Below are 23,931 nucleotides of genomic sequence, written 5' to 3' on the forward strand. Positions count from 1 at the left end.
TTATATTTTTGCCACACACTTCATATGTCATTAATGTGGCACTTGGTTGAAATGTGCTTGAGTGTGCTTTAGTTTGTGTGTTTGGGGCATTAATATTCATAGCATTGACGTATTAGTGCTTAGTCGGCATCGGTCCGATTGGCTAAGGCTCAGTAGTTAGGTGTCAACAGTTATCATTTAACTCCTTTCACAGTACACACAGAGCAACGTTCGTCACCAGACAGCTTCGCTTTTAGTCAAGCTGAACGCTACACATTAGGAGATGTCCAAACTAGAAGAGGTCAAAAGGGAGATTGTCAAGTATGACTATGTTCGATTCTCCCTCTGTGACTTGAATGGCACCAGTAGAGGTCAAGTTGTTGTCGGCCGCCATGCTGCCAAGTATTTAGAAGAGGGTGTTGACGTCCTTCAAGGTAAACGATGACAGCATGTTGCAGACAGAACATATTGTACCTGTTCCTTTCTTGGGAAGACTATTCTGATAAGATTACATCACACTAAGCTATAGGTAAACGTGTCGAGACTCTAACACGTTTAACTGCTGATTTACAGAAATTAAACAAGGTTCATCTATTGCTGCTCATGGGCAGGACATACAGTCCCTCGCATAATAATAATGCACACTAATGGCTAACAAACAAATAATGGTGTTTTGTAGTATGTACATATCCTAATTTCAATTAGTTATTTACATTTCAGTGTTCAAAATTGTTGCAGGCATTTTACAAATCCACTTAGCTTGATAAAAACAAACCATGTACAGACACTTTTGTGTATTTGATTTTTTTCCAATGTTATATTTCTGTTATATAATTGATCTATTTATGGATCTCACAATGTTATATAATTGATCTATTTATGGATCTCACAATGTTATATAATTGATCTATGTATGGATCTCACAATGTTATATAATTGATCTATGTATGGATCTCACAATGGAGTTATATAATTGATCTATGTATGGATCTCTACAATTGATCTATGTATGGATCTCACAATGTTATATAATTTCTATGTATGGATCCAGTATAAATCATGTTTATGGATCTCACAATGTTATATAATTGATCTATGTATGGATCTCACAATGTTATATAATTGATCTATGTATGGATCTCACAATGGAGTTTTCAGCCAGTACAAATCATGAAACAGATAAAGTTTCACGAGACCTATTATGTCCGTTGACACCCACTTGTCAGATCTTCCCACTTGTCATATCTTCCCACGAATGCTTTGACACTGACGCAGAAAGAGAAATGCTTCGTAAAGAGAACAAGAATATGAACAACTGTACTCTCTTGTCCCTGCAATCGCTCGGAAAATTCGAAATGACCTCTCACCTAGATGGCTTTGACAATCTGCTTAGAATATTTATTGTGTTTTTGTTACTTTTAAATTTATGACTATTGTGTGAAATGTATACTAAGCAGCAAAAGAAACGTCAGTTTGGACTTTTCTTCACAGAAACGGATAACTGTAAACTCATTTAATGTTTTGATTGTATATTTTTGACAATATCTCCAACTGTACCTGAGCAAAGACATTCCTTCCCAAACTCAGAATGGAAACCAGGAAATGGTCTCAAACACGCAACCTGATCTCGGAGATGGCACGGTGTTCTCCATGTTTTTCATGCAACTCATGCTGCACATGCTGTTCACAAGGACCAGCCCTATAAAATGCACCCCAAACCTGGTTGAAACATTCACATTACAACGTCAGCAGGAAGCCGCGACTGACGACAGCTCGGAGGAACCAGGCGCTAGGAAGACTTGAAGCTGGCCACACTGCACAAGCCGTTGCCAATCACTTCCAGGTCAACGTTCAGACCATCTACAGGCTGCAGCAACGTTTCCGGGCCACCAACACCACAAATGATCGAGCCCGTACAGGCAGACCAAGGGTGACCACAAGACGACAAGACCGCCATGTTGTGCGGCAGCATGTACAGAATCCCTTCATTCAGGCATCCGAAACAGCACGCCAGACAGTGGAACACACAGGAGACCAATCAGTACTGATACAGTACGCCGACGTCTTAACAGCGGGAACTTCCATTGCCGTAGAACTTACCGTGGACCACTCCTAACCCCTCGTCATCGACGTGAACGTGTACAGTTTGCTTTACAACACCAAAACTGGCGATACAGGCAATGGAGAACTGTTGTGTTCACAGATGAGAGTCGGTACTGCGCATCAACTGCAGATAGCAGAACAGGAATATGGCTACGACGTGGCCAGCGTTACTCAGACCAATGTGTTATGGAAAGAGACTCATGGGGAGGTGCAAGCATCATGGTATGGTGTCGGGAATAGGCCTGAACCAGAGAGTTGGTCCTGTGGTGTTCCAGAACCTTGGTCCAGGGAGAGGCGGCGTCATCACAGCGGTGCGATACATTGACCAACTCTCAGACCCCACGTCATACCACATTTCGCACGTCACCGGAACAACATTTTCGAGCATGATAACGCCCGAGCCCATACTGCCAGAGCTACACGGGACTTCCTACAGCAGAACGGTGTCAACATTATGCAGTGGCCAGCCCTTAGTCCTGATTTAAACCCAATTGAACATCATAAAATTCAGAGGAGACTGAATAATGTCATACCCAGGTCGAACACTGCAGATTTATTGCGCCAGGCCTTTCTCAGAGTGTGGTTCAAGGTGACAATGGCCTTCATCAAACGATAGGTGCACTCCATGCATAGACGCTGTGCTGCAATTAGTGCTGCTCGTGGTGGTCACACTAGATACTCAAGTCAAGGGTCTGAATAGACTGCAAACGTTCACGCAATGTCTTGAAATTGTGCTGAGTTATTCATTGATGTGCCAAGATATTGTACACAAAAAAGGTTTTTGATCCGCTTATTATGTCCATTTCTGTAATGATTTGATTACAGTGCCTATCTAATTTTGAATTCGTATTGACGTTGTTTTGGGGGGTTTGTTTTGCTGCTGAGTATATATATTGCATTTAGCATGAAAACCTTTTATTTCCTTAGGTATCCTTTGTGGAATCCCGAGGAAGGCCTACCCTCTGATTGACCATGACAACAACTACAATTTTGGTAATGATGCAATATATCCTGACCTTGACACCCTAAGACCCATCCCATGGGCACATGACGAGGTCAAGGTAGCTGAGATATTATGCGAATCTCGGTGGAAGAAAGACAACTCTCCCCAGGAGGCATGTCCTCGATATGTGGCAAGGAAACAGCTGCAGAGGCTGCAAGAGCAAGGATATGCCCTTTTCTCTGGCTATGAAATAGAATTTAAGATTCTTGACAAAGAAACCTTGACACCAGTATTTGAATGTTGGAATCTGCACAGCCACAGATTATTAACCAAACACAGCAAAGAAATCTTTAATTTTGACAAACAATTTCAACTTGCTAACATTGACGTGGAAAGATACCATGTTGAAGCAGGACCAGGCAATTTTGAAGCCATACCAAAACCTAAATTTGGGATAGAAAGCGCAGATATATGCATGACCGTGAAGGAAGGGCTCATGGAAATGGCAGCAAATCTGAAACAGCATGTGCTCACCTTCATGGCCTTCCCTCTGTCGGATGAAAATCCATTCGGAACCTACTCTCATCTAAATTTTTCGCTGTGGAACATGAGTGGAGAGTGTGTGTTCTTCGAAGCCTCTGCTCCTGATAAGTTGTCCGTCATTGCCAAATACTGGATCGCCGGTATCCTGAAGCACAGTAAAGCTCTATGTGCCTTCTCCAACCCTACTGTCAATTGCTACAGAGGTATCAACAAACGATTTTGCCCATCAGCTATTTTCTGGGGAATAGATGATCGAGAAGCATCTCTCCGAGTAAAAACTGAAGGTCCCTCCAAGACATACATAGAAAACAGGCTTTCCAGTGGTAAGTGCAACCCGTATCTTGTATTGGCGTCCACCATCGCCGCTGGTTTGGATGGAGTCACTAACAGACTGGAGTGCCCACCCGCAGGGAGTTCCGAGAACGCCGAGACGTTCCCCAAAACTCTGGAGGAAGCACTGGAGCAGTTGATGCAGGATGATGTACTCGTCAGCGCCCTTGGCCTGGAGCTTGTTACTTGGTTTGTCAAGTGTAAGAGAGATGGAGAGATTGACTTGTTCACAGATGCTGAAACTGATGAGGAAAGATTCGCCTTGGAGAAGGAGTATCATCTTCTGTGAATCAGGACGGAAACTCAAGTATTTCAGGACAGAAGTCAAGGTACAGTTCTTGGTTCATCAATAATAATCTCGTGTTCAAGAAGTAAAACAAACTGCGTAATTTGTAATTTTCAGTTGTTTTACAATGCAAATTCCATTATTGGCAACCATATCCGAAAATTTTGAATTTGTTTTAAGAAGTGTACAATACTACTTTTTATGTTCGATCAAACATTTATAGATTTTGAGAATTTGTTTCAATGAGATTCAAATTTCTGTTTCTATGGTTTTGTTTGCTGTTGCAATAAGCACGATATTTTATACATGCTCTCGTTGTTATTTGGTATTGTATTGTTTTACGTTAAAGACTGTGGTCAGTGGCGCCGCTTCTGGCTTCATCAGCAAGAGATCCTAGCATCCCCATCAAGGTAAACATGAGGCGCCTATACTTGTGAACAAGAAGACTATATAGTAACATGGAGCTGACGAATGCTTCTTCGATATCGGGGCGTAGAAGACAAGCCTCAGATATTTGCCACCTTTGTGAAATTGACAAGCATGGTACATGCTGGAGACGTGAATTAAGAGCACCAAAATAAACAACTTAACCAGATTATCTTTTATGCCTTAAGTTAATATAAATGACAATATACATTCATTAACAATTATACTGAACGTTCATCCTGTACGCTGAAATACTACCTGTCCGACTGAGAACACCTGAACATTAATCAAGTACCCCCTGAATCCATGGACAATTTGTGGACTCCAACAGGTGATCATACCCTAGCATACCGGGAACGTACATGTAAAGCATGTGCTTCACTGGGTATGTCAAAAGCTATGGGTCGTACGTTTACGTACATTGTTGTACAATTCATAACTGCAGTCTGTACGCTGCAGTGTTCTGAACTGATTTAAAATAAAAAAGACTGTGCTAAATGTTATAATATTACTTTCTTAACATGGCAAGGCTTTCAAAAAATACCCGATGGCAAATTATTGGTATGCATTACGTAGTGTTGTCATGTCGCGACATCGTTGCGAACGTGAACATCAACCACACAGTTATTGTCAACATATCAGAAAGCACATATCATTATTTATCTTTAGAGAAGAGTGGTGTGAAATAAAACGAAAGTCCCATGTTGACTAAGAGTCATTTGAATGAACTGACAGAAGCGGACGTAAAACTACTATTCACACGGCCATTTTGAACTTGACATTTCAGCTGATCGAAGCGAACATGAGATACGGATGAGCATCGATCTATGCATTTACATGACATGTGTCAACCAACTCAGCAAATCTGACTATCCGGGCCCGCTGGCCCGTGGCTAGTAAAAATCCAGTCAGGCCAATCTCCACAGTCGTTGTCCCGACTGGCTAGTGAATCATCGAATCATTTTGTAAATATATCACTCTCTCCGACTTGATAAGTAATAATACACTTTTAATTCATGCAAAATTATGGCCTGATAAAAATGTTCACCATATTACCAGCTTAATGATGAAACCCGTGTCTTCATTCAAACTTTGGGCTAGTGAAATATTTTGTGGGCTACTAACTTTCAGGCATAGCTAGCCCGATTGGCTAGCAAAATTTGGAAACTATTTTGCACACTGTACTAGGGTCTGTCGAACCTGATGTGTTTTTCCTTTCTTAACCATGCCATGTATCACTTAGACTATTGTATATAAACTCACGAGACTGTGTTAACATGATGTAAATCTACGGTTTTATTTCGAGATGAAACAACACTTTGAACACACGCTATGAAACATGAAAACGTAATGAATATCCATGGTCAATAGTACTGGCCTCGACATGCAACCCACATCAACAAAATACTGGCTCTGATACATAGGCACCTGACGTTGTACACATGTTCTCACATACTCCAATGGACAGATAATATTACCCATTGGCCTGGGAGTGAGTGAGTGAGTGAGTTTGGTTTTACGCCGCTTTTAGCAGTATTCCAGCAATATCACGGCGGGGAACACCAGAAATGGGCTTAACACATTGTACCCATGTGGGGAATCGAACCCGGGTGTTCGGCATGACGAGCGAACGCCTTAACCACTAGGCTACCCCACCGCCCCATGGCCTGGGACATTCCGTGTTTCTTCGTTTGAAGGTGGAGTGGGTTAGAGAGTTTAGTTTTACACCGCTTTTAGCAATATTCAAGCAATATCAATGCAGGGGACACCATTAGTGGGTTTCACACATTGTACACATGTGGGAATCGAACCCGGGTCTTCGGAGAACGCTTTAACCACTAGGCTACCCCACCGCCCCTTGTAGGTGGAGACTGATCATGAACAAACTACACTGGTGTCAATGTCGCACTAGGAAATAATGTGGGAATCTAATAGATTATGTTTCGCACGTAGCACTTCGTTACAGTAAGGTGTTACAAACTGAATGTTTCATTACCCTATACCCTGAAAATCCCAGTTTGGGGTAAACGTGGGTACACTCTTCAGTGGATACCCTAGAAGGTCCTCTCGCATATACCGGCTAGGTCCTGAAAGATTATATGGATCCAATATGCTGGTCCAGAGAATGTATAGCGTCTGTTCACAGGTCTTGTTGGAGAGTGGTTGAAATACCACGTTGATCTAGTGTACTATGACAGTCTTATCTAACACAGAACATATTTGAACTATATTGAATGTTCCTGAGTAAATATCAGCTGTAAACCTTACTGCACACCCGTCATGTTGAAAGTAAACAACCCATGAGAAGCCTCGTCCTTCTTAGGATGATAACTGTAAACAATGAATGTGAGTTGAAGTTCCAGCTGCCTGTAGTAGACGGTGCAGAAGGTACGTGAGGAGTGGGTGTTCACAGTTTGGTGTCCAGCTGGTGTTCTTGGTGTCCCGGCTCAACTTTCACTGTCTCTGAGACTGTGCCATTGTCACCGGGCGGGTCGTACGTCGACAACAACTTCGCCGAGAATCTGTTGGTGAAGACGGCGCAGAGTAGACAGCTCATGGAGTTGCTGGTCGTCCTGATGCGGTCCCTGAAGCATTGACCGTAGATGCTAGTTGCAGCAAGACTGGGGCGTCGGGGTGGTTGCAGCAAGACTGGGATGACGGGATGGTTTAGACAAGACTGGGGCGTCGGGGTGGTTGCAGCAAGACTGGGGCGACGGGGTGGTTGCAGCAAGACTGGGGCAGCAAGACATGGAGCGGGGTGGTTGCAGCAAGACTGGGGCGTCGGGTGGTTTAGACAAGACTGGGCGATGGTTTAGACAAGACTGGGGCGACGGGGTGGTTTGCAGCAAGACTGGGGCGTCGGGGTGGTTTAGACAAGACTGGGGCGATGGGGTCAACAAGACTGGGGCGACGGGTGGTTTCAAAGACTGGGGCGTCGGGGTGGTTGCAGCAAAACTGGGGCGTCGGGGTGGTTGTAGCAAGACTGGGGAGACGGGGTGGTTTCAACAAGACTGGGAGACCCGAAGTTTCAATGTTTGCAATAGTGTAGTTCTTTACAAAAGGTTGGTTAGAAGATGAAATGAGTTTCTGAGTAAATTGGGTGCGTCCATGGACAAAATCGAACTTATTTTCTTAATAACCAGTACGGCATTTGCAGGATGTCCGCATATGCCGGTAACGCCAGGCAAACACACCCTCGACAGGACCACCCTATGACCTGCCATGCGGAGTCCTGGAGTGTAGGGGGACAGTAGGTACATGGACCTACAGTGAAACTCTATACTTACGTGTACCACTCTAATGCTAAAATGAGCCCGATGTTAACTGCCCGGATGTTGAGGGATGACAACAAGATGAGCAAGGTGACGATGCTGGCACTTGGAACTGACGGAATGGCGAGGGATCCGACAGTAGCCAGTATTCTGAAATAAATTTACCGAATCAAAGAGAAAGCATTTTGGAGGTTAAAACATGACCATTTAAGGGCTCTGACATTTTAGATTCCCTCACAAAATCAGAAACTTTACAAAATACAATTACATAAAGCTAGCATTAGATCATTCACATTGTCATTGTCTGAGCACATGAGTAACAACAGAGTTGTAAGTCAATGTATCAATGTTTGATAGTGAGTACACATGTATGGCGACCCCATGCATCAATGCAGCTACAATACTCCTTCAAAGTACGCTTAGAATTTACCACTGGTACCACCATGCTCCAGGCTCTATAGCTCGACACTCACGCTATCATGACGATCTTCCCGGCGTCCGTTTGTCCCTCCAGCTGACCTATATACATGGCTGTGACGGTGATGAAGAGGCAGCTGCCGTCCCTGTTGAGGGTGGCGGCGAACGGCACAACGAAGCGTGTGACCTTGGGACTAATGCTGTTCCTCTCTTCCAGACAACGAAGCTGTTCCGGGATAGATACAGCACTGGCGTATAACAGAAATATTAGCTTAATAAACCACTTTACCTTGCAAACAGGCGTCATTATGACACAATTCATTAAATTCTTTTTGTTTGTGCCCCCAAATGCTTTCTATTGGTTTGTCATTGTCATAATGTTTAACCCTTAATGGTGATGACTCAAGCTCATTAACTTACGGGAGCGGTGAGGTAGCCTGGTGATTAAAGCGTTCGCTCGCAACATCGAAAACCCGGGTTTGAATCCCCACGTGGGTACAATGTGTGAAGCCCATTTCCGGTGTTCCCCGCCGTGATATTGCTGGAATATTGCTAAAAGCGGCATAAAACTGACCTCACTTACTCATTAACTTACGTGCTTGGTGGTCCGAATGCTGTCATCCACACACGCGAGGCACTGAATAAAAACTTGAGTGGGTTTCTCCTTGTGAGAGCGAAGTAGCTGAGGGGCAGCAACACCATCTGGTGGATGACCATCCCGACAGTGACCGTGAGGACGAACATCCCCAGACTCGCGAAAGTCGTATCGATGTCTTTAGCCTTGGCCACGGAGCTTGCGATCAGACTCGCCACCCCAACAGGGGTGTACCTGGATAGATATCATACAATATACGGGTATCTGCATATTCATGGACGTGCGTTAAATATGAGGAGCTCAAATGTATATTTCACTTAGCAGTTACAGTGTCACGTGACATATGGTTTCACGACTTTGTAAAGAAATGGTCGGTTTTAACCCTGAAAGTCTCAAGAAACCTTGTCACGATCTTGAAAGCAGATGGCATCTGAAGTTCACAAAGAAAGCAATCTGTAAAATGCTGGTTTTCCTCATAGATAGTTGGAGAAAGGACTTTTGGGTAAGAAGTAAGAGTCACCATGGGCGCCGTTTGTGCTCCACTTGCGAATATGTTTGTCGAAATAGAAAAGCAGAACAACTGAATTTGAACAAGACGTTTAACTTTAGATTCATGTACATGTATATTAATGAACTGCAAAAGAGACGAAATTATTTTGTCGCTTCAAGACATGTCAGGTATTGTTTTATAAGATGATTAATTGACAGGATTTGAAACAAAGTGAGGATAATGACTTTTCGAATGTTATAAATAATATATACGTCTTGAATCCAAACAATAAAAGCTATAGACTTTGACTGAAATATCATATTTCGAAAACCATCAATCTCACCAAACTATCCACCGAAGAACCTTGATCATGACCTCGCTGGTGGACTGGAAGAATCTGAGGAAGGGCTGGCCAATCTCATCACACTTGGAGGCCGCCATGCCCAGGACTGTACAGGCTAGTATGAGACCTGGGGGAGAAAGATCAGGACAAGGAGTAACAGATAACAACATCTGTATCCTACATTACCATACACAGGGCTTGTACCTTCATCGGGATTATAAACGCAGAAGATCTTAAACCTTGTCTCTTAGTGTGACTTGCAGAAATCTTATTCCTTGTGAAACCTTGTGAAACTTTGTGAACCCTTGTGTACGTATAGGCTTATTCACAATTATTGTACGAAAGAGGAAAAGCAGTCCTGAAATGGGTTCTTCTTAAACAGTTCTTTATTCATACTCTAATCCCGCTTACCCAAGAAAATGATCTGTTATCCTCATGCATTTTTATCCTGAGTGCAGTAAAGATTCCTTTAATCAACCTGAATATACTGACAATGGTCACCAGCACACCACTGTAAGCAGTTCCACGGTTTGACGTCAAGAATATATATGAAAATATGGACAAGCACTGTTCAAGGACACATTCCATACAGAGGGGATACAGATTCCATACAGCATACAGCATACAGCGTACCCGTATAAGCTCCATGAGGGTTACCAAAGTTGATATAAGTAAAACTAGTGTCTTCCTTGTCTAAAAACCTACCTAAAATGTTCGTCCCTGATGACACGCCAAGGCTCCGACTATAGACAGCCTCGGTTTCGTTTATGATGCCACCGGAAGTGTTAACGGTGATGACTCTCTCTGACACCAGGTGGTACTGGGTCTGGGACTGTTGGAAGGCTGCTGCCACTAGATTGTCCGGGAACAGATTTCTGTATAAGCAAAGACGATAAAGGTTGATGTTTGAAAGAAAACTTTTGAAATATTGTTATAGAACCATATAAAATCATTGAAAATGACTGTTAACTGTAATATTCCCAGCATGTAAGTCTCAGCGTTGTGTTTCAAATGAAAAAATGCATAAAATGAAAGACACATGTTCTAGGTATCAGTAGACTGTAATATAGATGTGACGTCAGGCATAGGTGTAGCTATACAACCCAGATGATCATTTGGGACATGAGAACTGAAATGAAGACAGACAAGAGAAGTTCTCTCTTTCAAAGCATATTGCACGTTTTAACACAATTAATTTCGTAGATCGATGGTCACGCTGTTGATCACTGAATTGTCTTGTCCAGACTCGATTATTTACAGGCTGCCACCATATCACTCAAGTTTAACACATTTTCTCCCAATATGTCACAGTACCGCAGAAACATTCATGAGATAACTGATGCGGACCTCTGTGAAAGCACTCCAGTACAGCCACAACTGTGTAAACTCACTCACGCCTTTATACAGTATTGGCGGTGTCCGCCTCATCTAAAGTGACACACTATTAGGCACGGAAACAAATATGCATGTCATTGTATCATAATTTCATTTCCGTGGTATAGTAAGAAATGGCTCATTCCAGATACCGTATCAGGTCGGCAAAGATGTCTTCCGTTTGGAGATTCTTGGTGTCAGGCTTGGAGAGGTCAGCTGCTATCACCTGGTTACTTCCTGGAACAATGGAAGTGTGCATGTGTAACTGTAGCAATATACAGGGGGAGTCGATATGTCAGGTGAATCAGCAGGTGCAGATATGTGTGTGTCCATGAACAAATATTAATCTTAGGTGAGGTAAAGTTTAGGGTCAAACAAACAGACGATGGACATCGCCCAATGCCAAAAGCTCCCTCGACCTTCTTTCTGGTGAACTACAAATGTAAGCTCTTTCCAATGTCGGGAGAAGACTCACCTGGCTTAATGATGAGGCTGACGATGACGGCAATGACGGCTCCGATCGCGTTAGTGACGATGATGTAGCCGAGACACAGGATGCTGATCCTTCCATTGGACCGAGGGTCCAAAGAGGCGGTGCCTGCAAGAACAGATCATAAAGAATGTTGAGTGTTGGTGTACAAAGCAATCTTAGCGCTAGGATGTCGTTACTATTACACGCACCATGGACTTAAGACATTCGTAACTACTCGTGTCATTCCGGTAAGCTGGATGGCGACCCGCGGCGTAAAACCTCGTGGCCATGTTCACGACTGGGCTTTCGTAACTACTCGTGTCATTCCGCTAAGCGCAAACGAGCACGGAGATGAAAATAGTCTAGGACTATTTCCAAAGAAAGATAAGAATTTCCAAACATGGCTACTTCTGGGAAACAACAAGAACAAGTTTGTTTAACACGAAAGTCACTTAAAGTAAGTTTCTTAAGTCAATAACAAATATCAGTAACAAGATAACTTTATAATCACGGAAATAATAATGCAAATTGATAATTGCAAAGAAACTATTTGACCTCATTTCAAATTTTACTACGCGTGATTTGATTGGTTTGCCACGACTCTTGGCAATAATGGCGTACTATACAGGGCTAATTGTAGGTCACGGAAAGAGGCGAGTAGTTACGAATGGGACTTACGCCTCTCTTAGCGATGAGGTGATCGTTACTCCTACACCGAGGCTGCTCTGTACAAAGGCCTTTTATTTTATTATTTCATGACGACCGAATCAAAAACACATATCAGTAAGTGGAATGTGATTTCATTGTGTTCGGTATCTGATCAAAATCGCAACAGAGGCATGTCTCGTGATAACCTAGCTCTGTATGAAGCTGATTCAGAAAGGTTCCTACAACTATTTGTGACTAGGGAGGTTCATCACGTCAAGCCTAAATCCGAACGATCAAAACTGTAGAAGGATTTAGCATCACCACAACCAACGAAGGCAAAGGTTACAGCCTCCTTGTTCTGGTGGACTATATTTCAAAAAGCAAGACAATCAACAATACGCTACACAACTGAGGGAATTGCGGAGGTAAAGAGACTAAGAGATTGAGGATGTTGAGAACAGGTGAGCTCTTCCATTAGAACTATGCACAAATCAGTCTTTGAACTTTATGAAAAGCTACCAGAAGGACTTCTCTGAGATAACTGAGATAAAATCCTTCAAATCGTACGTTTATGATTTTGGAAGGGCATTACTTTGGAAAAAGATCTCTACGTCTTTTGGTCCAGATGGACGTCACTGATGAGTTTGTGGTATTTTATGGTGGACGTCTATTTTCGAGTAATATTTCTGTATTGATGTCCAGTTGTCGACGATAATGAATTGGTTTAACATAGTATTTGAGTCTGAATCATAATAAACCAGACATTTCAAACGGAGATGGGTTTTCTTGTGTTGAGATTTATCGCCTCATAATGAATAGATCTGTTATATTACTAGCATCACAGAATACCGGACATGTATCCAGTTTCTCCCTGTGTGTCATATCTGTGCATCTATTTGATTGTAAAGCATTATCCCGAGACCTACCTGCTATGACGCTGCTGACAATGAGTGGAAGGATGGTGGCTTTTAACATGCGCATGTACAGCTCTCCCGGAAGTCCTGGAAGGAGAAAGGAAACACATCAATTTCGTCATTAAATATGAAACAGGCGGCAAAGTTGACATGATACCCGAATTCTTAATTGAATAAATAATTGTTTTTGCCCGCATCGGCGATTTTCCAGCTATTTGCAGTGATGGAAAAACTTCAGATGTTATATGAAGTTTTAAGTAAGATTAAGTTGAATATATCGAATGATCAATTGTAAAACCGCATTATCCCATGAAAGGTTATTATGATTTGAAAAGGCAACCTTGTTTAACTATCATCCAAGAGAGGTTACTGTTACGTGAATAAGGAACCTGGGTTATAACGCGTCTATCACCTAAGAGGTGTGATAAAACACATTTTTTCCCATTATGTCACAGTACCGCAGAAACATTCATGAGATAACTGATGCGGACCTCTGTGAAAGCACTCCAGTACAGCCACAACTGTTTAAACTCACTCACGCCTTTATACAGTATTGGCAGTGTCCGCCTCATCTAAAGTGACACACTATTAGGCACGGAAACAAATATGCATTGTCATTTTATCATAATTTCATTTCCGTGGTATAGTAAGAAATGGCTCATTCCAGATACCGTAATAAGGAACCTGGGTTATAACACTAAGAAGTGTGATCAGCCCGTGAATAACGAATCTGGGTTATCGATCCACGATCACCCAAGAGGGTAAATTGAAACGTGAGTTACGATCTGGGTATGAGCCAAATATAACAAATGTAGGGTGTAATGTTCGATGTTATTCACCTAACTATCACCTATGATTAACACGCAAATAACACCAATCTATGGCCAAAGACGGTGATTGATAAACCAGAACGAACCTTGCATATTGCAAGTACATATTTTCAGAAACATCCAACATGTTAACTATACTCCTCTCACCTAGCCACAGCACAGTGTGTTCGTCCGCCCCAGCGTAGTAACACAAGAACCCAACACAGAAGCCCAAGACGATGCCCCCAGCAACTAGTGCTGCAAACAGGGCCGGTAGACATCTTGACATGGTGCGCTTGACTTGTACAAGATGGCCGCGGAGTTGCCACCAGTTTTAATGCATCATGACCATATAGGGGTATGCGTAGTTCAGAATGTCGCTTGGTCAATTGGACAAGCAAAGGTCAACGTTCAAAACGTAGGGGTTTGAAATACGTTTGACTTCGATAGTTATTGACCTTTCATAGCTGACTGTGACAGATGATGGAGGTTTACATCTGACTGGTGACATGGCATCGAGTCGTAAAGTTAACTGGTTACATGTCATGGGGGTTGTATGTGGGCTAACCTTTCAAAGTCAAAAGTCAAAGATGTTTATTGTACAAAAGGCCTCCGGCCCATATACATTGCAGTTATACATATACATTATACATATGGTGCAATAAGTAGTAATTAGTGATCCAAACAGCAAATCATGATACAGGTAGTGAAATACGATGAACCTACAAAACTCGTTATCAGATTGTTTCGTTTAATAAGAGCATAATTGATATAGTACGACAGCTTTATTATTACATGCTGGTCAGTTGATGAAAGAAGTAGTTTAAATGCTAATGTAGGTGGCTTACATAGATAATATTCAGCTATATATTTCGTACGCAAATCTTTATACAAAGGACATACAAGTAAAAAATGGATTTCATTTTCCACATCTATATTACACAGTGGGCACATTCTCTTGCATCGTTCAATATATAAACGTCTTCCTTCGTTTACCATTATGTTGATCAAACCTAACCTAAAACGTATAAATGGATATCTTAATTTCTTTGATGTTAAAAACGACAGATATTTCTCCGGCTGGAGTAGTGATTTGTATATTCTATAAGAGTCGTACCGTGAACTATTATCTATTACTGAATACCATTCTTGATTAAACGTATTAAGACTTTTTTCTCGAAACTGAGTTAAAAACAAACTTGCATCACCAACTGACTGACTTAACCATACAAAACCATAACCATGTGCAAACAGAAGATTTCTTACATAAGATGCCCACGTCACTTTACCAATGTTGTCCAAATGAACAAGCATGTTATGAGCCTTTTGGGGTAATCAATGTTCTTGCATACACAATATCTTAAACCAGAATTTTATACATCGAATATGAGCATTTACATACAGGGGATACCTCCCACATTCACCGTACACCATACAATTCGGTGTAGAGGGTCCTACATTTAAAAATTTCTTACAGGCCATCATATGTATTTTTTCTATGCATTCATATTTCTGGAATCCCCAAATCTCGGATCCATACAAAAGAATAGGCTGCATTTGACAATCAAATAGTTTAAAGTAAATACTGGGCGTCAACACACCAATTATACACAAGGCAGATAAAAGACTTATCAATGCTTTCTTAGCTTTCAATGATAATTCAGTGACAGATGTTTTCCAGTTCATAGCAGATGTAAACTTAATACCAAGATAAGTGTAATGATCAGAGACAATTACAGGTTGGTCATTAAAGGACCACCTTTCTTTAGAAGATATCCGGCCACCTTTTCTAAATATAACAATATTAGTTTTATCTAGATTAACGGATAAATCCCATGTTTTAGTATACCGTTCCAAAATATTTAACTGGGTTTGTAGTCCAACTACAGATTCTGATAAAAGAATTACGTCATCAGCAAATAAAAGAAAAAAAAGTTCTAAGATATCTGGAAACATTTGGATGCCATGTTTACCATTTGCGATAATATCGTAGTACAATTCGTTGATAAACAGGGAAAATAGAATTGGACTCACAACACATACTTGTCTTAAACCAACGGGGCAGTAGAAAAAATCAGTCTTATCATCACCACAACGTACACAGGCTTTCACATTAGTATACATTGCTTTAAAAAGTGAATACATTCTACCTTTCAGGCCAGCATTAATTAAAGAATACCACAATTTAGAACGATTGACAGAATCAAATGCTTTACGTCAATCAACGAAAGCTACATATAATTTACGCTTACGACGGGATAGACATTTCTGGGATAGTGCAAATAGTGTAAAGATATGATCAGAAGTTGAATATTTCTTTCTAAAGCCTGCTTGTGATTCGGGAATTTTATCTGTCATACTTGCCCATTTAGTGAGTCTGTTATTTAGAACAGATGTAAAGACTTTACCTAAAATACTCATAAGGGAAATTCCTCTATAATTATCTGGATTGGTTCTTATGTAAGGGAATAATAATTGATCGCGCCCAACAACGGGGGAAAATACCATTTTCAAATAATTTATTAAAACACTTATTCAAAAAGGGCATGATAACAAACTCTGAACTTTTAAACATTTCCACCACGCCGAGGTCAAGACCATCTTCGTTTCCATTTTTCATATGCAATAACGCTTTTGATATTTCATTATCTGTTATGGGTGAGTCTAATACAAGTCATTCGACGTCTGACATATCTGCAGTTAAAATATCTGGTGTTGCATCATCCTGCAAAGGAAAATCATCAAAAGAATCATTACGAAATACATTTTGAAAATGATTAACCATTCCGCTTTCGGAATTACATTTTTTCGTGTTGGTCGACTTTTTAAATATCTGATTTGTTTCCAAAATGAGGTCGGGCTTTTTGTTGCCTTTGTTAAGTTATCGTGAAGGTGCAAAACCGACTGATGACAGTCATGGAAGTTTGAGACCCGTGAAGGTCCGGGTTAGAATTGGTCCTCAGCAACCCGTGTTTGTGGTAAGAGGCGACTAACGGGATCGGGTGGTCAGGCTCGCTGACTTGGTCGACACATTTGCACATGAGATCGATGGTCATGATGTTGATCACTTGACTGTCTGGTCCAGACTCGATTATTTACAGACCGCCGCCATATAGCTGGAATATTGCGGAGTGCGGCGTAAAACTAAACTCACTCACCTCTTTGACAGAGGATGCTAGTTGACAGCTGTTTGTGTACTTGGCACCGGCACTATCCTCTTTAAACTGCTTTTTGTGTAGATTGCTGGATATGTCTGATTGTGGCGTTACACAACACACATATATGGAGGTTTTACGTCAACTGGTGTCGAGACATGGAGGTTTTACGTCAACTGGTGTCGAGACATGGAGGTTTTACGTCAACTGGTGTCGAGACATGGAGGTTTTACGTCAACTGGTGTCGAGACATGGAGGTTTTACGTCAACTGGTGTCGAGACATGGAGGTTTTACGTCAACTGGTGTCGAGACATGGAGGTTTTACGTCAACTGGTGTCGAGACATGGAGGTTTTACGTCAACTGGTGTCGAGACATGGAGGTTGTACGTCAACTGGTGTCGAGACATGGAGGTTTTACGTCAACTGGTGTCGAGACATGGAGGTTTTACGTCAACTGGTGTCGAGACATGCAAAAAATTCCTCGGTGTTAAAATTAACACTTTCAACGCAGTGATTTATGGTGAATGCGGTAGGTATCCAATGCACATTCTTACAAGCATTAAAGTTATTAAGTACTGGCTAAAACTGTTGATTATGCCTTCCAATCGCTTACCCAAGAAGTGTTATAATATGATGTTGTTATATGATAAAGGTGGACGAAAAAACTGGGCAACTAATGTAAAAACCTTTCTATATTCTATTGGTTTTGGAATTACATGGAATACACAATATGTCGAATCACCTACATTATTCATACAATCCTTAACGACAAGACTAAAAGATATGTATATTCAAACATGGTGTAAAAGGATATCCTTATCAATTAAATGTATGTATTATTCATTGTTTAAAAATGTCATAGTCCTTGAGTAATATCTATCCTGCGTTGATGTTAAAAAGTTTAGAATAGCATTGGCTCGATTCAGATGTTCTTCTCATGATTTGTTGATTGAAAGAGGCAGATATATGAATGTAAAAAAAAGAAAATAGATTACGTGCACTCTGTAGTTTAAACGAAATAGAAGATGAATTACATTTCCTCCTAATATGTCCATTTCATGCCCGGTTGCGAACCAAATATATTAAAAGATATTACTATGTCCATCCAAATGTGATAAAATTCTCCTCACTGTTAAGTAGTAAAAATCCAGTTCTTCTACAAAATATTTCAATGTTCATTTACTATGCTATGATTACCCGATCTAAATTCCTCTCAAATGTAACATAACTTTATGTACTATAGGCCTGTCGCCTTTTCAGTGCAAATAAAGATTATTATTATTATAGTAATATACCATGCTGATTACTCATAATTACTGATAATTCAGATGTAGGATTATACAGCTTCCACTGTATTTCAGTGTTGCACTTGATTTAATGCCATGTTTGGTGATTGTTAAAACTTCATCTAATGTACAAGGGTTCGGTGTGTTGTGTGATGATGGGTCGACATTACACTCACGTACACCGTACCATGACATGGTAACTGTAGTTTGTTGTGTGTGTCTGTTGAACAATATGCCTCTGTGTCCAAGACGTCCATACAACATCATCAGCCGCTCTGACAGATGACGACAGCTAGATGTGGGAGCTGACATTGTACCGAGTCATAAACCGAGACCAATTCACATACGTAGCGTCGTCACCTGACACCGTAGAAGAGACACCGACATGTATTATTCAAGTATTCTGTGTCGGGACAATGTATGTGTATCTACCGTCCGAACCAAAGACTGATCTACATGAAAGCAATATTTGACAATATATAGTTACCCTATATTTACACGCAGAATACCTTTCATTGTGGCATGTTTTTGTTGATATTGTATCACACACAATAGGCAGGCGTGTGTTTTAGTCTGGGGGTAGTGGTTTGGGGAAGAGGGAGGATCTCAAAATGGACTTTTCTCACAAACTGTCGATACAGTGGTCCACCAGATGTTCGACCAGATGAAGATGTCGGTAGTTTGAAGCCCATGTATGGTAGCAATAAATGATTAGATGATGTGTCTGACATAAATCTAACATAAACGACATTGTGGATTCTAGCTTTCGGACGTGGGAGCCGTGCCAATGTACACTTATCAGAGGGGTACAGAAAGTCCGCAGTCTAGACTACCAGTTGTCCGACTTCCGTTTTTGTGGAAGTCGCGGAGGCTGAGTGGGTTAGGCGGTTGAATTTGTGTGCTGGCGATTAGGTGCCTGACTCTGAGGGTGTGGGTTCAAATGCCCTATGGGACCCAAAAAGTACTAGAATCTGTACTTTACTAAGAAAGTGTAATCCCAATAAAACATATGTTCCTGTACACGCTGTAGACACAGAAGAACATATCTACATGGTGCATACTTTCTGTAACCTGTAAAATGTTGGTTTAATATCAGTCGTAAACTTAATACCAGTATCTAAATATATGTAAACTTACATGAACTTATTTGAATGATGCAGTAATCGATATGGGCATATTGAATTACATTTTCACTCGCTGCAACAACCTTAATGTTTATATCTGCTCGTTGTGTAGATCTTCACGTTGTCCAGTTGGTACAATGTGGCTCTGGTGTCGAATTCGTGCTGGTTCAATATGTCCACTATAGTTTATGCCTAACACTATGTCAATGAACAATGTTACAACACACCACTCTCTACGGCTTGGACAGGTTGCTGGTAGACTGGAGTGTTATATCGCCATTCTATTGGGACTACTCTGGATAACAGCTTCGCTTACCATGATATCTTTACATCCCTGGACTACCATCACCCTGGACCCTTTAGCTAACATGGGTACCATCACCTGGACCCTTTAGCTAACATGGGTACCATCAACTTGGACCCTTTAACTAACATGGGTACCATCACCCTGGACCCTTTAGCTAACATGGCTACCATCAACTTGGACCCTTAAGCTAACATGGCAAACATCACCCCTGACCCTTTAGCTAACATGGGTACCATCAACCTGAACCCTTTAGCTACCATGGCTACCATCACCCTGGACCCTTTAGCTAACATGGCTACCATCACCCTGGACCCTTTAGCTAACATGGGTACCATCAACTTGGACCCTTTAGCTAACATGGATGCCATCAACTTGGACCCTTTAGCTAACATGGATGCCATCAACTTGGACCCTTTAGCTAATATGGGTACCATCACCCTGGACCCTTTAGCTAACATGGCTACCATCAACCTGGACCCTTTAGCTTACATGGTTACCATCAACCTGGACCATTTAGCTAACATGGCAAACATCACCCTGGACCCTTTAGCTAACATGGCTACCATCACCCTGGACCCTTTAGCTAACATTGCTACCATCACCCTGAACCCTTTAGCTAACATGGCTACCATCAACCTGAACCCTTTAGCTAACATGGGTACCATCAACTTGGACCCTTTAGCTAACATGGATGCCATCAACTTGGACCCTTTAGCTAACATGGGTACCATCAACTTGGACCCTTTAGCTAACATGGCTACCATCAACTTGGACCCTTTAGCTAACATGGATGCCATCAACTTGGACCCTTTAGCTAACATGGGTACCATCACCCTGGACCCTTTAGCTAACATGGGTACCATCAACTTGGACCCTTTAGCTAACATGGATGCCATCAACTTGGACCCTTTAACTAACATGGATGCCATCAACTTGGACCCTTTAACTAACATGGGTACCATCACCCTGGACCCTTTAGCTAACATGGCTACCATCAACTTGGACCCTTAAGCTAACATGGCAAACATCACCCCTGACCCTTTAGCTAACATGGGTACCATCAACCTGAACCCTTTAGCTACCATGGCTACCATCACCCTGGACCCTTTAGCTAACATGGCTACCATCACCCTGGACCCTTTAGCTAACATGGGTACCATCAACTTGGACCCTTTAGCTAACATGGATGCCATCAACTTGGACCCTTTAGCTAACATGGATGCCATCAACTTGGACCCTTTAGCTAATATGGGTACCATCACCCTGGACCCTTTAGCTAACATGGCTACCATCAACCTGGACCCTTTAGCTTACATGGTTACCATCAACCTGGACCATTTAGCTAACATTGCAAACATCACCCTGGACCCTTTAGCTAACATGGCTACCATCACCCTGGACCCTTTAGCTAACATTGCTACCATCACCCTGAACCCTTTAGCTAACATGGCTACCATCAACCTGAACCCTTTAGCTAACATGGGTACCATCAACTTGGACCCTTTAGCTAACATGGATGCCATCAACTTGGACCCTTTAGCTAACATGGGTACCATCAACTTGGACCCTTTAGCTAACATGGCTACCATCAACTTGGACCCTTTAGCTAACATGGATGCCATCAACTTGGACCCTTTAGCTAACATGGGTACCATCACCCTGGACCCTTTAGCTAACATGGGTACCATCAACTTGGACCCTTTAGCTAACATGGATGCCATCACCCTGGACCCTTTAGCTAACATGGGTACCATCACCTTGGACCCTTTAGCTAACATGGGTACCATCAACTTGGACCCTTTAGCTATCATGGGTACCATCACCTTGGACCCTTAAGCTAACATGGGTACCATCACCCTGGACCCTTTAGCTAACATGGGTACCATCACCTTGGACCCTTTAGCTATCATGGGTACCATCACCTTGGACCCTTTAGCTAACATGGCTACCATCAACCTGGGCCCTTTGGTTCCCTTAGCTACCATTACACTGGGCCCTATAGCTACCATGTTTGGAATTACAAATAAAACTACAAATTCAAAGGGAATTATAAAATATATCAAATCAATTAAATTTACACTATTTATTGTGAAATAAAACCCTTGACATTAACCCCATGAACCTAATGGACGCCCACGACCCATGCCCTACCACCAACCCCCGTTTACGGTCGGACATTACAACACCCGAGCATGACGATGAATACGACGACGGGTAATGATGCAGTGATGGACGTCTTTGTCTCGTGCACTCCCATGTAGCATATATCACTGAAAATACTGAAAGTGTAGTTGACGAAGGTACAGTTCTATGTTTTCGTGTCACCAGATAGAATATAGGCACAAATATTGAAAACAAACTGATAAACACCACATGTTGTATAACCTGTTCCACATACACCTGTGACCCTTCTCGGTGGAACCCATTATGTCATGGAATAAGCCGGCTTGCGATGGGACATTAAAATGTAACAATGGACTCTTATTCCGGCCTCGCCTGGCTCAAGGTTGTACGCGGACAACTACGGGACAAGTTGTTTATTTCTTACGGTGGGTGTTATTGCGCCATTTAAGCACACATATATCTCTAACTGATGTCAACGGGGAAATGTTTTCTATATTCACTGTTGTCATTCCACTGCAACCAAACACTGTCAGAGCTTACGTTTGCTTATGAGAATATTTGATACTATTCCGTTTTCACTGTAACAGATCTCTCATAATAACTAAGGCAAGAATCAGTGGTTGTAACAAAATAAGATAAAAAGCGGAACAATCCATGGACGGTTTCATTTCTCTGTCGGTTCCTCCTCCCTCAGCGTAAAGCAGCACCAACTCCCCGGAAGTGTGAAGACCAAGATACGTTTTGTGATGAATACAGTAATAATCCCCCTCACTCACTCACTCACTCACTCACTCACTCACTCTATTGGGGATGTAAAGTCTAGGCAAGTTATTGTGACGAATATACATTATAATAACATTCACTAATATTTTATATGCAAATTGATGTGGAGAGTGTGCTTGTCATTGTAATGGTTCTAAGTTAATCACTCCCACTCGCTCACTCACTCATTCATTCATCCCCAGGGCACGCGAGGAATATGCCGGTTATGGTAATGGATGAAGCGGACACTCACCTAGCCACATCAGTGCCTCTTCGGTTGGGTCAGCCAGTCTAATCGTGAAGCCCACCACAAATCCCAAACCGACTCCAAAAATTAACGTCAGAATCACAAGCAAGTTTTGCCGAAACCATTTTGGTGCACAAGACTGGCTCCCTCCCTCAGCCACACCGTCGATGTCGTACGACTTCTCTTTACTTTGACTGTCACTCGCCATGATACAAGCACTGCTCTAACTGGGGACCTGTATCAGTCCTGGAGATGATCATATCAGGTGTAGGCGACGTGTATTCGGTTGGAATAAACAGTTCACTACGGCGACACACATCTGTGTTTGCTGTACAAGTATGAAGGCTTCTCAAGTCGCCTTCAGCAAACAACGGGCACGAGGACAATATACATAACTGCCGTTCTGAAAGGATCCAGCTTACTTAGAGGATTTATACTCCCCCTGCAGGTAAACCCAACACATTAATATTGAGTTTACAAAACATGTATAACCAAATAAATGTAAGCTTGTTAAGAATATAGACATGTTTCTTTATCAGAAACATATGTAAATACATGGGCATGTGCTATGTGGGTGATGCTCCAGGTTGTGTCAGATTTTAAAGGTGCATAAAATCTCCATCATCTGTGCTGGCATTACATTTCATCATACGTTTAATGACATCTTCCTTGTTTTATCTGGTCATTAACGTAATGAAGGTATGTGGGTAACATTAATCTGTCATTAAACTAAACAGGTCGGATACCATTCGCCAATGTTTTTGTTTAAAGTGCACGTGTCCTATAAGAAAACTGTTATAGGATTTCCATTGAACCCTCCAAGACACGTACACCTGGGACACGATGACACGTGTCAGCCAAGTCAGTGATCCTAACCACCTGATCCCGTTAGTCGCCTATTACGACAACATGGGATGCTGAAGACCAATTCTAGCCAATGATTCATGTATACCAACTGCGTAGATCGATGCTCATGATGCT

General features: G+C 41.8%; 2 protein-coding genes across 2 annotated transcripts; one reads left to right on the forward strand and one right to left on the reverse strand.

The window, feature by feature from the left end:
- Positions 1–262: 262 nt before the first annotated feature.
- On the forward strand, positions 263–4,187 carry LOC124283977 (lengsin-like). Its single transcript, XM_046720029.1, has 2 exons — positions 263–413; positions 3,010–4,187. The coding sequence occupies exons 1-2, from the start codon at positions 263–265 to the stop codon at positions 4,185–4,187; spliced, it is 1,329 nt and encodes a 442-aa protein (XP_046575985.1).
- A 1,695-nt stretch (positions 4,188–5,882) lies between these two features.
- Positions 5,883–23,167, reverse strand: LOC124283974 (excitatory amino acid transporter-like). Its single transcript, XM_046720026.1, has 10 exons — positions 22,957–23,167; positions 13,148–13,222; positions 11,577–11,699; positions 11,254–11,338; positions 10,433–10,602; positions 9,728–9,854; positions 8,895–9,128; positions 8,356–8,547; positions 7,898–8,032; positions 5,883–7,195 (listed from the first exon to the last, which is right to left on the reverse strand). The coding sequence occupies exons 1-10, from the start codon at positions 23,156–23,158 to the stop codon at positions 7,018–7,020; spliced, it is 1,521 nt and encodes a 506-aa protein (XP_046575982.1). The 5' UTR covers positions 23,159–23,167; the 3' UTR covers positions 5,883–7,017.
- Positions 23,168–23,931: the final 764 nt, after the last annotated feature.

Source organism: Haliotis rubra, unplaced genomic scaffold (genome assembly GCF_003918875.1).
Source record: "Haliotis rubra isolate DU_JTF1 unplaced genomic scaffold, ASM391887v1 Scf326, whole genome shotgun sequence".
Lineage (NCBI taxonomy): Eukaryota > Metazoa > Mollusca > Gastropoda > Lepetellida > Haliotidae > Haliotis > Haliotis rubra.